This window comes from Rhinoraja longicauda, chromosome 21 (assembly GCF_053455715.1).
Source record: "Rhinoraja longicauda isolate Sanriku21f chromosome 21, sRhiLon1.1, whole genome shotgun sequence".
Taxonomy (NCBI): Eukaryota; Metazoa; Chordata; class Chondrichthyes; order Rajiformes; family Arhynchobatidae; genus Rhinoraja; species Rhinoraja longicauda.
Window position 1 is genome coordinate 20604612 of NC_135973.1, and position 14096 is coordinate 20618707.

Genomic DNA, 14096 nt, shown 5'->3' on the forward strand with positions numbered 1-14096 from the left:
GACTTTGTTCAGCACCATCTTCTGCTGGGTGGTGGGTCTATGGACCGAGCTGCCAGAGGAAGTAGTTGAGGCAGGTACCATAACAGCATTTAAAATACATTTGGACAGGTACATGGATAGAAAAGTTTTAGAGGGATATGGCCCAAATGTGGGCAGATGGGACTCGTGTAGATGGGGCGTCTTGACGTGGGTAAATTGGACCGACGAGCCTGTTTCTGTGCTGTATGACTGTAGAATCCTTGACTTATGATAGCGTCTCTTCCCAGTCGCAGTTTTAACTCGTGGCATCCTTTTCCTTGCAGCTTTCTGGTCCTCCTGACGTTTGTTGTCATGCGCCCACCCTCGTCACCCTTGTCTGTCTCGTTCTTCCGACTAGGACTAGGTTAAACCAAGGACACCTCCTGCCCACCAGCCTCCGTTAGACATGAAAGATCACATGATTCATTTGAAGAATTGTCGATTTTTTTCTGGTCGATAATCGTCCCTCAATTAGCTGGTTATTTAGAAAGCACCAACCATGATTTTTGCACTGCAACAATGACCCCACTGTCACTGTATGTAAAGCACTTTGGCACACGTGAGCTTGTGACTGCTTTGACATTGGAATTGCAATGTTGTATTGGATACAGCGTGATTAACCAGAGACACTCGTGCCTTGCTCCGTTTCTACTTGCCCTTAACGTTATCTGTTCTGGGTGCATCTTTAAAGTCTTTCTCGGGGAATAACTTCTCAGAAGATCCTGTTTCACTCTGAACTAAAAATGACCTAAAGATATCTTCCATCTCCAGATGCCCAGTAATAGCGTTTCCTGCACATGACAACCTGCTAACTCAGCCACCAACTGCACACGGTTTGCAGCTGAGTCTTTCAATCCAGTCTCCACTCGTGGTATTTCTGCAGAACATGATAATCTGCTGTTATAATTTAAAATTGGCCGTTTAGTTCTTCACTGCACTAGACGTTAAATCTGAGCAGAATACATCAAGTTGCAACTGAAAATTGCTTAATTCTTTTTTAATTAAAAAAAATTATAATTTGTAATGCAGTGGAGATGAGGAATATAAATCTCTACCCCAAAAAGTAAAAGCAAGTGTTCTTTTGTTGCCATTCACATATTTACTTCATCACTTTGAAAGGAAGTTTTTTCCAAAATTCATGTGGACCAATGTCAGATTGACCTGAAGTACAGTCTGAATCAACTGAATCCAAAATAAATATTATTGTCGCTTTGGTTAACTACACAATATAGCTCCAAATAAAGTCGCCGCTTTAGATGCTAAAATTCATTGCTTTAGTTACTAGAAATCCCACTTGCAAAATTTGGTAAACCAGCCAGTGTATATTGGCAGTTGTAGGCTGAAAGATTTATGGCAATGTTTGTTTCCAAACTGTTTAAAAGAAACAAAAGATCTAAGGTTTGGTAAGTTTGATCATGGCTGCTCGGTGAAGGTAAATATTGCATCTGATGCAAGTGCTTGAGTATTGCATGAAAACAAAACTAGGAGCTTGCTCACTGACCTTGGTGACCTGTGCTTTGAAAGGCCAGTGTGTTGGATCTTTGCAGACCAGCATGGCAAAGGAGTTAGACAATAGACAATAGGTGCAAGAGGAGGCCATTCGGCCCATCGAGCCAGCACCGCCATTCAATGTGATCATGGCTGATCATTCTCAATCAGTACCCCGTTCCTGCCTTCTCCCCATACCCCCTGACTCCGCTATCCTTGAGAGCTCTATCTAGCTCTCTCTTGAATGCATTCAAAGAATTGGCCTCCACTGCCTTCTGAGGCAGAGAATTCCACAGATTCACAACTCTCTGACTGAAAAAGTTTTTCCTCATCTCAGTTCTAAATGGCCTACCCCTTATTCTTAAACTGTGGCCCCTTGTTCTGGACTCCCCCAACATTGGGAACATGTTTCCTGCCTCTAACGTGTCCAACCCCTTAATAATCTTATATGTTTCGATATTTCTTTTACGTTTCGATTTCAAATAGTTGAAATGGATGTTGATAGATTGGGCTTTTTGAAACAAGGAACTGCAGATGCTGGTTTACAAAAAAAAAAGATAGCAATTGCTGCACTAACTCAGCAGGTTAGGCAGCATCTGTGGAGAACATGGATAGATGACGTTTCAGGTTCGGGTCCTGAACGTAAACGTCACCTATCCATGTTCTCCAAAGATGCTGCCTATTGCACTGAGTTACTCCAGCACGTTGTGATTGAATGATGAGTACACGAACAAGATAAAGGACTAATTGTTTGGTAGAACAGGAAAATAGGTTAATTTTCACCTCCAATTTAAATCTAACCCATGAGAAATGTATGTATGCTCATAGGACTATCTTTTCTAACATTTAGATCACAGGAGCTTAACTTATTTTCAGAATTTATCAAAAAGGGCAACAGCGGAAATTCAGAGATGATTCAATTTTCTGGACACTCTTAAACCAACGGCATGCTTGAAAACATCAACAGAAATGCTGGAAGAGCTCAACTGTGGAAAGAAAAACTAGTTTGTGTTTTGGGTCAGAACCAGGAGAAGTGTAAAGGGGATGTCAGTTTGGAAAAGGTGTAGAAACAAGGAACTGTAGATACAGGTTTTGCAAGGAAAGGCACAAAATGCTGGAATAACTCAGCAGGTCATGCAGCATCCCTGGAGATCATAGTTAGCTAATGTCTTTTCAGAAGGGGTCCCAAACCGAAACGTCACTTATCCATGACAAAGACTGAATGCTCTAGATAGAGTAGGTGAGGACTTGTTGTTCGTGAAGCATTTAAAATAGATTGACTCAAAATGGCCATGAAGTGTGAGTATGGGAACCGTTGAAAGAGAGGTTGACCTGAAGTTTCGACATTCATTTGGAGCGTCTAAATGGAAGAGAAGATGTCATTCGTCTAGGTCTTTCGGGTTGGAGTAGGGTTGAGGATCATCCCTGCAGTCTTGATTTTCCATCCTGCTTTCTAATGTGATTTCTAAACTTCATTTTGGAGTCAGTTAAAATAATGTGCCCTTAAAATCTTTGCAAATCCCACTCTGAGGTCAGGCCCTTTTGTGGATGTGCTCCCGTTCCGACTTATAGTTTCGAGATGGAGCGTGAAACAGGCCTGTTGGCCCACTGAGTCCGCACTGACCAACAATCCCCGTACACTTGTTCTATCCTACACACTGGGGACAATTTACAGAAGTCAATTAACCTACAAACCTGCACGTCTTTGGAGTGGGAGGAAACCGGAGAAAAACCTCACGGTCACAGGGAGAACGTACAAACTCCACCTGTAGTCAGGATCGCATCTGGCCTCTGGCGCTGTGAGGCAGCAACTCTGCCGCTGCGCCACTGTGCAAATCGGATATTGTGCATGTTGTAAATATTTGATTATAGATAGCCATGAAGGTGCATTCTACTTTCACTAGAATATCGTTTTTGGACCTTGGCCTTGGGTGATATCAGGTTTACAAATACAAACAAACAGTTATTTGTACAGAATCCATTTTGTAAATGAAATGCACTATTGGCACCGGAATGTTGGTGAGGAAACTGAGCTGTTCCATCTGTTCCACAGGATGCCTGGAGACACGCATTGGAAAAGGCCAAGCACATGCCCGATCCTTGGGCAGAGTTCCACCTGGAAGAGATTGAGACTGAGATGGCCACTCGTTACAGGTCGATCCCTCTTGTTGCTTTAATGCTATCTTTGTAATTGCCGAGTTTTTCAAAGGAAAATAATGCCTTTGCATGTTGAGGTGATATTCTGTGAGAAAGCAATTCAACGCACAGTAAATATGATTTGAGTAGCAGCAGAGTTGGGATCTGTGAGCCTCTCCAGGAGGTCTGCCAGCGTGTTTGTTCTGGAGCTGCCTTAAGGTCACAAGTGGCAAAACACAAAGTAATTTATCAACCTGCTCCATTGAAATAAAACAACAACAGTATTGAAACATTTTCCTTTATGAAGGGCAAAGTCTTTGCACTTCCTTGCATCACTTAAAGCAAAGGAGGTTTAATGTATTGGTTTAACAAAAGGACACACAGTGCTGGAATAACTCACGTTTTGTGTCGGGACCCTTCTTCCGAAGTTAATACCAGTTAATGTACTGGTATTGTTTGGGATTACACATTTCTCTGATCAAGGGAATCAGACAGCGCAGTGACACAGCTGATAGAGCTGCCGTCTCATAGTGACAGAGACCCAGTTTTGATCCTGACATTGGGCGTTGTCTGTGTGGAGTTTGCACGTTCCCTTTGCGACTGCGTGGGTTTTCTCCGTGGTGCTCCGGTTTCCTCCCACATCCCAAAGACATGCAGGTTTATAGATTAATTGACCTCTGTAAATTGCCCCTAGTGTGTAGGGAGTGGATCAGAAAGTGGGATAACAAAGAACGTGTGAATGGGACTAGGTGGGCCGATGGGTCTGTTTCCTTGGTATGTTTTAAGAATTAAAGTTAAAAGAAGTTGAGCCACAAGGTAGCCATGCTTTCCTGGTGAGTGAGCCCCAGGGCTTGCTGCTGGCACCCTGATCGCAATGGTGGGTTGAGACCCATGCTGGGCTGATTGGAGCCAAGTAACCTGGCTAAGTAGAGTAAGCTAACCAGGATGTATTGAGCTAACTAACTGGGCAAAATAGAGCTGGCTAACCTGGCTAAGTAAAGATTACTAACCTGGCTAAGTAAAGATTACTAACAACAAAGTACAACTAACTAACTGGACTAACTAGAGCTCACAAATTGGGCTAACTCTGCAGTTTACCAAACCTCTCGCAAGATGAAAGGCCTCTCAGGTTAGGGTGCCAGAAGAAAGTCCGTGTCGATAGAAATGTGCCTCTAAATAAACCATAACCATGCCCAGAAAATGGTAATCCAATTAATCCCCCACTCTAGAGACACAAGAGACTGCTGACGCGGTAGAGCTGCTGCCTTGTAACGCCAGACCCGGGTTCAATCCTGACTTTGGGTGCTGTCTGTACGGGGATAGTATGTTCTCCCAGTGACTGCGTGGGTTTTCTCCGGGTGCTCCGGTTTCCTCCCACATTCCATAGACGTACAGATTTGTAGGCTAATTGGCTTTGGTAAAAATTGTAAATTGTCCCTAGTTTGTTTAGAATTGTGTTAATGTGCGGGGATTGCTGGTCGATGTGGACTGTATTTCTAAACTAAATTAAACATGAACATCTGGAGGAACTCGGCAGGTCGAGCAGCATCTGTGGGGGTGGAATTGTCAATGTTTCAAATTGGAACCGTCCAAAATCTAGTTGGCTTCTTACTTCACACTGTAGTCTCCCTCCATAGTCCTGTCGTATCTTTCCTTATTGGAAAATACGGAAATCTCAGAAGGTTAATGACTGAATCTGCTCCTCCCCGCACCCCTCCCAATCCTTCCGAATTTGGGGGAAAGTTTCCGCTTTCTTATTTCACTTCCGCCATTCTGATTTTGCCTCACATTTTTCCGCAAAACAGTCGGTAATTGCAATTTGTCAATTCAGCCGCTAGAGGTCGCCAGGGGTTCCACGAGAAATTCCCCCACCTTGGAAGTCTCCCTGAAAATGTGGCACCCAGGCTGGGCAAGGCAGCCAATCTCGACCTCATCGGGACTTCCATGGCCGATCGGTGGGTTGAATTTGCAACCTGCGGCCGGGGCTCTGGAACTCCAGCCCAGCTGGAGCCAGCACATCTATCCCTAGAACCGACTTCCTTGGCCGGCTGGATAAACCAGCAAAGCTCTGGAACCAAGAGTGCCAGAAAATCAGTGGTGGAACTGTAATGAGTAAATATTAAATTTAAGTGCAAGATTATATAACTATATTAATTAATTAGGATGGGGTTAAAATATAAAACACAGCAGAAAAGCCAATTACCATCTTTTTGGGCTGATTATCAATTAATGTGCGAATTTACTTCAAGTACGTCCGTATGCTTAGCCGAGTCGCATCTCTCAACTCTTTCATCATAACTTAGTCATACATGTTATGACCATTATTCTTTTATTCAATACCAAGAGAATTGGGATGTGTAAGGAAAAAGCTAAATGGTAAAAACAAAACAAAACAAATTTTCTTTGTGTTGCAAAAAGTATCTCTGTTCAATAACCTTTCTATAAATAGCAGAATATACTCATGATAGGCCTGACATTGTACATGTAGTCCAAGAACTACAGACTGTTGGAAATAATAGTCGCTTTTCCCACATGAATGTAGTGCAACGCATATGCGCATTTGGCGTGCATACTTTTATTTTGCTGAAAAGTTGCATTAAGCGCCATATTATGAATTTTGATGTAAAATTCTGAATTTTGGACATCAAAATTATGAATTTGTAAAATCAAATGTTGGGAGGTCTGTCCCGGCCTTTCAAGCAGTCGTTTCCCAGTTACAATGACTCGCTCCGTGAAATATCTCCTATCATTCCTTGTCTTTCTTACCAAGCATTCTGATTACATGTTCTCTGATTACTCACTCTCCTGCATGGGAAACATGTTCTCTGATTACTGACTCTCCTGCATTTCTTTGTATTTACTCTATCAAATGCCTTGTTAAATCTGCCCTCGCCCTACCCATTTGTACCGAGAACATTTTAGCGTTGATGTTCACATAGCAAATTCCCAAATCTCTGAGACAAGGCCCTGTATGAGAATCCAATGAAATCTTTGAAAGACTTCCAGGAATGTAACTGTGGGAAGAAGGGTCCTGATCTGAAACATTGCCTATCCTGACCTGCTGAGTTACTCCAGCACTTTGTGTTTTTGGTAAACCAGCAACTGCAGTTCCTTGTATCTCAGGTTCAAGAACAGCTTCTTCGCAGCAACTATTAGGCTCTTAAACATGACCCAAAACTAACTTTAGCAACAATGAACTGTCTTTAATTGCATTCAGCACTTGGTTTGTTCCACTCGGATTGTGATCATGAATTTATTGAATTTTCAAAAATGTTGTATCTTTTGTATGCATTGCGTTTATGGGCCTGTTAAACTGCTGCAAGTAAGAATCAGTCCAAAGAAGGGTCCCGACCCAAAATGTCACCTATCCATGTCATCCAGAGGTGCTGCCTGACATGCTGAGTTACTCCAGAACTTTATGTCTTCTTTGGTAAACCAGCATCTGCAGTTCCTTGTTTCTACATGTAACTGTATTTGTTCCGGGATGCAAAACCCATCGGCGGTATAGTAACTTGAAGATTTTTTAATTTCCTGCAGTATTAAGCTTTTCTGCTGCTGTTGATCTGGTTGGACCTTGCTGCTGAAAACTCCGGGGTGTGTGGGGGCAGCCTTAAATAACAGTACAGTCAGCAAGGATCAATAATGCTGGTCACATCAGGCGATGCTCCGGGAGTGTATTACGTTGCTGATTTATGACTGGACCTGGCTCTTTGCCAGTTTAATCAAACTTGCAATGCCACAGCTTATGTTAAACCGATTGGGAACTGAACAATTATTGTTTCTTCCTGCGCTGAAGTTAAAGCATTGAGTGGTTAAATTGTGTTATTGTTACGAGGCAAGACTGATGGGATCCATTGCAGACTGCACAAGTTTATTTTCCCCCTGCAAAGCCAAAAATAGAATAATTAGTTTCGGCTGGAAATAAAAATCCCAGCTACTCTGGTTGCGAAGTGATTTAAGACTTTTTTCTTCTGGGAAAATTACAGCCTGCCAATCTGGTCTTCAAGTGAGCACCATTGATATCCCATTCATTATTCCCCCTCAGATCCCTGAAGCTTCGTTGCTAAGCTGCTGGGTATAGAGAGTAATGTTGTTGCTGTAAAATCTGGCAGCAGGCAGCACTCTGTCCGGTGACGTGGCGTTGAATGAGGGGATTCAGGCTGGGAAGTTTCTGTGATGGTAGCCTGGTCCTGCACCAGATGTGACTTATCCAAACTAAGTTTGTTTGCATTCACCTGTATTTACCTATTACCTGCCACACTTTGTCCTCTCTTCTAGCTTCCCTCTCTCCCACCCTCCCCACTACAATCAGTCTGAAGAAGGGTCCCCTCCCGAAACGTTACGTATCCATGTTTTCCAAGGATGCTGCCTGACCTGCTGAGTTACACCAGCACGTTGTCCTTTTTTGCTTGCACTTGTTTATTTTCTCTCCTGCACTCATTGTATTCGCGTATGGACTTGTGTTTGCTTGGATAACAGAGTGTGGTGGATTCCTGGAACACACCGCTAAAGGTTGTGGTGAAAGGAGGAGTCCAACCCAAAACGTCACCGATCCATGTCCTCCACAGATGCTGCCTGATTGTCTGAGTTACTCCAACACTTTGTGTTCTAACCTAGCATCCTTTATTGGACTGTAATGATGGTGTGGAGTGGGTACATTTGTACAAAGCAGGGGACAGATGGGTAAGGGGAAATAATGTGGACTCTAGAGTAACCCCTTCTTGATCTCCTCCCTCAACAGGTACAACGCCATTTCAGGGAAATGGGTGGAAGATGAGGTACTCATAAAGATGGCTAAACAAGTAAGAACGGATTTGGGCTACTTTAGACAGCAGCTGCTATATCAGATATCTGTGCACAGCTAATCTCTTGGTGAACTGTCAGACCATTGTGAGCTGGACGTTAGGAGGCTGTTGTAAATGTATGTTGAAATATCTCATCTCTCATTGAATCTGGTAAACACGAGAGTGCTGAACGACTCTCTGACTCTAAACAAGCATCTATTCACAAAATGCTGGAGTAACTCAGCAGGTCAGGCAGCATCTCAGGAGAGAAGGAATGGGTGACGTTTTGGGTCGAGACCCTTCTTCATACCCCATTCCTTCTCTCCTGAGATGCTGCCTGACCTGCTGAGTTACTCCAGCATTTTGTGAATAAATACCTTCGATTTGTACCAGCATCTGCAGTTATTTTCTTATACTAAACAAGCATCTGATGGCTGGGGTCAGCATTGCCCCATGGTGTCCACTTCACTGGTTCCCTGAGCCAGTGAACAGATCTGCTGCTATCTGAGGAACCAAGTGCATCCCCACCCTTGCCTGCATCGCTGCAGCTGAGCCTTCTGCAGCCGTGTACAAGCCGGTGGTGCAGAACAGTGGAACAGCATAATCCTGCATCCAACTTCCTAAAGGAAAGTTAACTTCAAGAGAATTCCACTCAGGAATTACCATGATGGTTTTAGTATTTCAAAGGTGAAATGTAAATTGAGAGATTGGTGTTTGTCTTTCAGCCCTTTGGTCGTGGTGCCATGCGGGAATGCTACAGAACGTAAGTTCTATTTTTATCATTGCCTTTAATGTAGATCCAGGCGGGAGAGGGCAGGGTGCCCGGGTGGGGACGTCAGCCTGGCTGTAACTCGTTGGAGGTGCATTTATCTGAATTGTGATCTGCAGTGTGATGGAGAAAGAACTAAAAGTATCTTCCCTTCCGTCCCTCCCCAGCAGAATACTAGTAATTGTGTAGTGCAGAGAAGCAGATGAATCCAGCCTCTTCCTAGCCTCGACATTAAGATTTAGGTTATGATGTTTTATAAAAACACCCTGACTTTAATTTCCCAAAGGTTTGTATAGTTTATTTGTTCACATGGTGCCCATGAAACAGTGCAGTCCAGGGAACTCCACAGAGAACAGTCGTGAGGTGGTAGATGATTGGGTTGTGAGTGGGACCACTGTGGTCGGCCTCATTGCCCCCACTCGCATGGTGTGTGAGGTGCTGTACCTCTGCCTTGTGATTGCCATCGACTGCCCCTAAAGGCAAAGGACAAGGAATTGGAAGCCCAAAGACTGAGGCAAGTTGGTTAAGAACCAATTGTGGATGCAGTTGCGGGCGGCACAGTGGTGCAGCGGGTAGAGCTGCTGCTTAACAACACCAGAGTCCCGGGTTCGATCCTGATCTCGGGTGCTGTCTGTGTGGCATTTGCATGTTCTCCCTATGACTGCATGGGTTTCCTCCGTGTGCTCCTGTTTCCTCCCACATCCCAAAGGCGTTCGGGTTTGTAGATTAATTGACCTCTGTAAATTGCTCTTAGTGTGTAGGGAGTGTGTAGGGAGTGGACGAGAAAGTGGGATAACTTCGAACTAATGTGAACAGGTGAACGATGGTCAGTGTGGATTCAGTGGGCCGAAAGGCTTGTTTCAATGCTGTATCTCTAAACGAAAATACACTAGTTGCTGCCAATAGTTTTTGGAAGAAAATCACTCTCTAAGTTACACAGTATCAGCATAAGGGAATCTGCCTGACCAGAAGAATTCTCCACTAATCTCCCTCTGCCCTATTTCCCAGACCCGAACACATTTCTATTTTTAATTCTGTTTATTTTTAGTCGCCCAGTGCTTCCAAATTTATTTTAGGGTGATATTTGGGAGGGATGTAGCAGCATTGGGTTGAGTTAATGAGTTGAGTTGCTGACTCTCAGAAACTGTGGACATTAGGCAAGGAAGGCATCTTCCAGCTGACATCTGTCAGCAGTCCACATGTACAGCCGGAGGTCGTTTAGAGTTACTAAAGCAGCAGAAGTACATGCGGTACTCCAGAATTCTCAGACCGAAGCCTCTGTGTGTTTACGCTTTCGGCATGTGTCCCATAGGAAGTACAGAGGCAAGTTTAATAGAATCCAAAAAAAGACACCAAGTGCTGGAGTAACTCATTGGGTCAGGCAGCATCTCTGGAGAACATGAATACCTAACCATATTCTCTAGAGATGCTGCCTGACTCGCTGAGTTGCTCCAGCACTTTGTCCTTTTTTTGTATAAATCAGCATCTGCAGTTCCTTGCATCTCCTTTTATTATAATCTATCTTTTTAAATGAGTTGGACACAAAGTGCTGTAGTAACTAAGTGTGTCAGGCAGCCTCCCTGGAGAATATGGATAGGTTACATTTCTGGTCCGAATCCTTCTTCAGATTTCATACTTTTAAATGAGGTGTTATATCATGCTGAGCAACAGCATGTTGATTTCTAGATGGAGTTAGTTGACATTGAAGTGGGAGAAGTTTGACTATCTTCATTCATACTTGACCCGAGAGTGTTGTACTAGGGATATTTCTGTATCGTGCAGCAGGGCAAGGTCTCTCCCCCTTAACATCTCATTGACACTGTGACGCTTCCTCATTGACTGCTTGGACCGGATACGGGAAAGGGATTTTCACCCGTGCTGCCATGAGCAGTTGAACATTCCAGCTGAGGTGGAATTGGGAATGAGATAGGTGGGCGATGGAGGGGGAGTGTTGATGGAGTGAGGGGTGTAATCTACTTCTGAGGGACAGGACTTTTGGGGTAATTGAGGGGAGGAAATGTATGTTCTGTTCAGGATTTCTGTGGATGTGAAAGTTTGCCGATTAGTTGCCCCAGATGCTCCATTCTGTTCATTTGTATTTTACTCAATAGGAAGAAGCTTTCAAACTTCACACGTCATCAGCAGTGGAAATCGGCCTCCAATTACGTTGCAAAGCGCTACATCGACTCCGTGGATCGAGAGGTGTACTTTGAGGATGTGCGGCTTCAGATGGATGCCAAGCTGTGGGGAGAGGAGTACAACAGACACAAGCCTCCGAAGCAGGTTGGGTGGTCAGTGGGGCAGCAGGTCACAGGGTTGAGGTGCACAGTGTGGGGAGCAACCGGACACGTTCAACTTGACGACTCTAATTACTTTAGCTGTACTTTAGAGATGCAGCATGGAAATAGACCCTGAGTCCACGCTGACCATCGATCACCTGTTCACACTGTTCTATATTATCCCACTTTCTCATCCACTCGCGCCACACTGGCGACAATTTACAGAAGCCAATAAACCTACAAACCTGCACGTCTTTGGGATGTGGGGGGAAACCAGAGCATCCTGGAGGAAACACGCAGTCATCAGAACGGGTAAACTCCACACAGACAGCACCTGTAGTCAGGATCGAACATGGATCTCTGGCACTGTGAAGCAGCAGCTCCACCAGCTGATTGATCACCCAATTTTGACCAATATGGATTTCGGTTCCATCTACCCACCGAGGTTCCAGTGCCTTTGATACCTTGTCTCAACAAGCACTTGCTTGCTCATTCAAAAACCAGCATCTGCAGTTCCTTGAATGTCAATCTTGGTCATTCAGTTTTGTGCAGTTATTTTGGTATTGAGTGGTTAAGTGTCTGAAGGTATATCAGTGCATCGTACACATTAATGGATCCATAATAGACAATAGACAATAGGTGCAGGAGTAGGCCATTCGGCCCTTCGAGCCAGCACCACCATTCAATGTGATCATGGCTGATCATTCTCAATCAGTACCCCATTCCTGCTTTCTCCCCATACCCCCTGACCGCTATCCTTAAGAGCTCTATCTAGCTCTCTTGAATGTATTCAGAGAATTGGCCTCCACTGCCCTCTGAGGCGGAGAATTCCACAGATTCACAACTCTCTGATTAAAAAAGTTTTTCCTCATCTCTGTTCTAAATGGCCTACCCCTTATTCTTAAACTGTGGCCCCTGGTTCTGGACTCCCCCAACATTGGGAACATGTTTCCTGCCTCTAACATGTCCAACCCCTTAATAATCTTATACGTTTCGATAAGATCCCCTCTCATCCTTCTAAATTCCAGTGTATACAAACCTAGTCGCTCCAGTCTTTCAACATATGACAGTCCCGCCATTCCGGGAATTAACCTAGTAAACCTACGCTGCACGCCCTCAATAGCAAGAATATCCTTTCTCAAATTTGGAGACCAAAACTGCACACAGTACTCCAGGTGCGGTCTCACTAGGGCCCTGTACAACTGCAGAAGGACCTCTTTGCTCCTATACTCAACTCCTCTTGTTATGAATGCCAACATTCCATTGGCTTTCTTCACTGCCTGCTGTACCTGCATGCTTCCTTTCAGTGACTGATGCACTAAGACACCCAGATCACGTTGTACGTCCCCTTTTCCTAACTTGACACCATTCAAATAATAATCTGCCTTCCTATTCTTACCACCAAAGTGGATAACCTCACACTTATCCACATTTAACTGCATCTGCCATGCATCCGCCCACTCACACAACCTGTCCAAGTCACCCTGCAACCTCATAGCATCTTCCTCACAGTTCACACTGCCACCTAGCTTTGTATCATCGGCAAATTTGCTAATGGTACTTTTAATCCCTTCATCCAAGTCATTGATGTATATTGTAAATAGCTGCGGTCCCAACACCGAGCTTTGCGGTACCCCACTAGTCACTGCCTGCCATTCTGAAAGGGACTCATTTATCCCCACTCTTTGCTTTCTGTCTGTCAACCAACTTTCTATCCATGTCAGTACCCTTCCTCCAATACCATGTGCTCTAATTTTGCCCACCAATCTCCTATGTGGGACCTTGTCGAAGGCTTTCTGAAAGTCGAGGTACACCACATCCACCGGCTCTCCCCTGTCAATTTTCCTAGTTACATCCTCAAAAAATTCCAGTAGATTAGTCAAGCACGATTTCCCCTTCGTAAATCCATGCTGACTCGGAACGATCCTGTTACTGCGATCCAAATGCTCCGCAATTTCGTCTTTTATAATTGACTCCAGCATCTTCCCCACCACTGATGTCAGACTAACTGGTCTATAATTTCCCGTTTTCTCTCTCCCTCCTTTCTTGAAAAGTGGGATAACATTAGCTACCCTCCAATCCACAGGAACTGACCCGAAAGAAGAATTAGAACCCTGTAATCTCATTGGAAATGCCAAATAAAATCATAAACTGTAATTATATTTAGCAGGTTATGACCTTAAAGTGTGTATTTTATTCAGCTTTGCATCTGTTTTTGAACTGACAGCCACAGCTGGCATGCAGGGTAATGATCGCCCCGGGATCATTGACTCGCATGTCAGTGTAACTTAAACTAGGAATTATTGCTGATTGATACACGTAGAATTTTTCCTGTTCTGCTGAAGAGAAATCTGGGGATCGGGGCCGTTACAAGTGTCAGCTGTTTGACCGCTTGTGCAGGAACTATGAATAAACTCATTCAGGTATAAAATTACCATTTACAATCTGGCCAAGTTAGGGTAGTTTTGTGGGATTTGCATTGCAGGTTATAGATATTTAAATTTATTTGTTTTTAAAGTTGTGGAAAAGGTCATTTCTGAACTGACAACTTCCTCCACCTCCCACATGTCGGTTGTTTACACTTCCCCTTCTTTTGGTTTAGAGTAGGAGTAATATTCTCAC

General features: G+C 44.1%; 1 protein-coding gene across 4 annotated transcripts in view; it reads left to right on the plus strand.

Moving 5' to 3' along the window:
* The window catches only part of eef2k (eukaryotic elongation factor 2 kinase), a 44459-nt gene that overhangs the window by 11537 nt on the left and 18826 nt on the right, over positions 1-14096 (plus strand). For all 4 annotated transcript variants that reach the window (XM_078418043.1, XM_078418039.1, XM_078418042.1 and 1 more), the window contains 4 exons: positions 3560-3660; positions 8384-8444; positions 9152-9189; positions 11307-11478. In XM_078418043.1, the coding sequence (XP_078274169.1) occupies positions 3560-3660; positions 8384-8444; positions 9152-9189; positions 11307-11478 (372 nt within the window). The remainder of the gene's footprint in view (positions 1-3559; positions 3661-8383; positions 8445-9151; positions 9190-11306; positions 11479-14096) is intronic.